General features: G+C 31.3%; 1 protein-coding gene across 2 annotated transcripts; it reads left to right on the top strand.

Moving 5' to 3' along the window:
- The first annotated feature begins 371 nt into the window (after positions 1-371).
- LOC131032198 (heavy metal-associated isoprenylated plant protein 30) lies at positions 372-1,677 on the top strand. Of its 2 annotated transcripts, XM_057963144.1 has the most exons (4): positions 372-465; positions 608-654; positions 742-817; positions 1,222-1,677. In XM_057963144.1, the coding sequence occupies exons 2-4, from the start codon at positions 649-651 to the stop codon at positions 1,422-1,424; spliced, it is 285 nt and encodes a 94-aa protein (XP_057819127.1). In that variant the 5' UTR covers positions 372-465; positions 608-648; the 3' UTR covers positions 1,425-1,677. The 2 variants fall into 2 exon arrangements, with proteins under 2 accessions (XP_057819127.1, XP_059074683.1); XM_059218700.1 differs by lacking the exon at positions 372-465 and having other exon boundaries at positions 472-654.
- Positions 1,678-2,653: the final 976 nt, after the last annotated feature.

The raw sequence follows: 2,653 nt of genomic DNA, 5'->3' as shown, positions 1-2,653 counted from the left end.
AAGCAACCCACGAGGTAAAAGGTGCACTTACCGAATTTCTGCACATTTCTCCATGTTTTTAAGTCTTATAATAGTGGACGACCTTGAGTGACAATGAAATCAAGAAAAGAACTTATAAAAATTGGACACGTCCCAAGAATTTTTTGGGTAGTCAAGCTAGCACAATATTCTCTCCTCTACTTTAGATTAATTAATTTCACATTTATGGGATTTCAAATCTTCTGCTCAATTATATCACAGGTCGTAGATTCTTCTATACCTTGCTTTGCAATAATTCATTTCTTTTTCCATGGTATAGTGGGATCCAATCACACAAAGCATGTAATCAAAGTATAGAAAGAACAATATAAAGCGAAAACAGTCTAATCAATGAAGCAAAACAATGGGCATGTGATATTTTGTGGAATTCACTTTAGTTATATCTAATACTGCTGATCTGATTTGATTTTTGATCTGAAAACACAGGTCTTCCTCTTTGTTTGAACCTCTGTATATCTCTATTGGCAATGCAATGTTTTCATTGCTGAGTGCATTCAAATTATAGCCAAATGTTGTCTTGATCTTTTGGTACTCAGACTCTTCTAATCTTGGCTAGCTGATGTTGCAGGACACTGAAAGTTAGGAAAAAATCACAACAGTGCAGCAGCAATGCAGGTTTCAGTACTCTTTCTTCAATTTGCTTTTCTGCAATTTCTTTACCCTTTTATGGCATACTGATTTTGTTTTCAAATTTTACTGCAGACAGTGGAATTGAAAGTTGAGATGGTAGGATATAACTGTGAGCAAAAGATTAAGAGAAGCATAGCCAAACTCAAAGGTAATGATCAGTCCATTGTTTTTAATAGATGATGAAATAATACTTTTTAAGAATGATGGGTGAGGGAAAGGGGATACCTTTGGTAAGGTGGTAGAAACCCTGTTATATTGTAGTCAATGTGTTAATATAAAATTTTCCAATAAAAACTCTCAACTCAAATTATTTATGTGAAAATCTGTGAAAATCTAAATCCCTTCATAACAGATGACATGGATTCTTTCATTAAAATCTTTTACACCATCTTCTTCCATTAAAATCACTTACTTACATACATAGAAGATCATATAATGGAATGGTTCTTGAATGAAAGCTTTTAAAGAGAGGCAAAAAAGAAGAGGATGATTGATTGATTATGAATAATTTTTCATTTTCTTTTATTGAAGATCATTTTTTTGATCTTGCAGGCATTGAGAAGGTAGAAGTTGATGTGAATTATGGCAAAGTGGTAGTGACTGGTTCTGCTCACCCTAATAAGGTTCTAAAGGCAGTTAGAAGAGGGGGCCTGAAAGCAGATTTCTGGTCATCTCGAAGTGAAGCTCTTCTCAGTACCTATGCTGCAGGAAGTTACTATTGTCTTCGAGTTAATGGAGCTTCCCAATCTTCCTAATCCTCTCCAAATAAGGAAAAAGATTCAGCTAATGCAGTCTCTTCATTCTCATCGGGTTGATTAAAAAGAAATAATTTGTATGGAAAAGAAAAAGTTTCATATGCTAAAGTGTGTGGCGTGCTATATTCTTTAAAAAAGGTGCAGCTATCTTGCTATTGTATATTTTATTGCAAAGGAATTTCTTCTCTCAGAGGAAGTAAAAACAAGGCATCTTATCAGACAAACATTAAAGCAAAAGATATGGCTTTGTGCTCGTGGGTTTTTTTTTCCTCTATTGTTATTGACCTGTCACACCAAATGGAAATGGTGGCTCCTTATGTTTGTGGAAGCTTCTGGATACGACTATACTTATGAAAGAGCAAACTTATGTGGAGGCAGTATTAGAAACAAAGCATGGAGTTTTATCTTTATTAAATGGTTAATGGTATAGGAAAATAAATAAATAAAACTTTTTATGGTAGAAGTAGCACATAAATAATTCAAAATAATAAAAAATAAAGATAATATATAATTTTTTTTAGTAGAAATTTGTTTTAATTAAAAATATAGTAGAGTGAAATCTTTTATATTTTGAAAATTCAACCATTTTATAATACAATAAGAAATTACTCTTATTTCATTTTTAAGTGTGTGATACAGAGGCACATTGAAAATAAATTTAGGCATTGCAGATAATCATGAAAATGATAAATCTGGGTACTTTAAAAAAGGGGCGAAAATAGAAAAACTCAAAAAAAAAAACTAATCAACTTGCAGGATTGATATCTTGACTATTAAGCACAGAAAGTATACAACATTTATCCAACATTCTTCTACTTATTGGATACTTTTCATAAGAGGAGCACTCTTAAAGTGTTAGTTGTTGAGCGTAAATATGTTGATTGATATATTCATTGAGAAAATTTCTCAATATTCATACCTATTTTTAATGATTCGTCATTAAAATTAATTTTTGTATTTTTTTTTTTGAATAATAGTTGTTTACTTTCAACTAGTTCTCTCAAAAAAATGATATTGTACTCTATTATGTTTTGACCAAGCATAATAAATAGGTTCTTGGCTAAATATAGTGCTCTTTGATTATCATTATGAATATTTACCATCTTCCACTGAACCGGTTGTCAAGAACAACCTTTAATGATGTCATATTTCCACAATACATGTCGATAATTGCTAAAATGTTTCTGGATTAGATTGTGTCAAAGATTTTTTGCATCAAAAAAATATTT

Source organism: Cryptomeria japonica, chromosome 4 (assembly GCF_030272615.1).
Source record: "Cryptomeria japonica chromosome 4, Sugi_1.0, whole genome shotgun sequence".
Classification (NCBI taxonomy): Eukaryota; Viridiplantae; Streptophyta; class Pinopsida; order Cupressales; family Cupressaceae; genus Cryptomeria; species Cryptomeria japonica.
This window is presented reverse-complemented; position numbering and strand designations above follow the sequence as displayed.

What these genes read in the sequence shown, in the direction of transcription:
- LOC131032198 (XM_057963144.1), top strand. An exon ending in AAGCATAGCCAAACTCAAAG is followed by an intron (nt 818 to 1,221) that starts GTAATGATCAGT and finishes TTGATCTTGCAG; the next exon opens with GCATTGAGAAGGTAGAAGTT.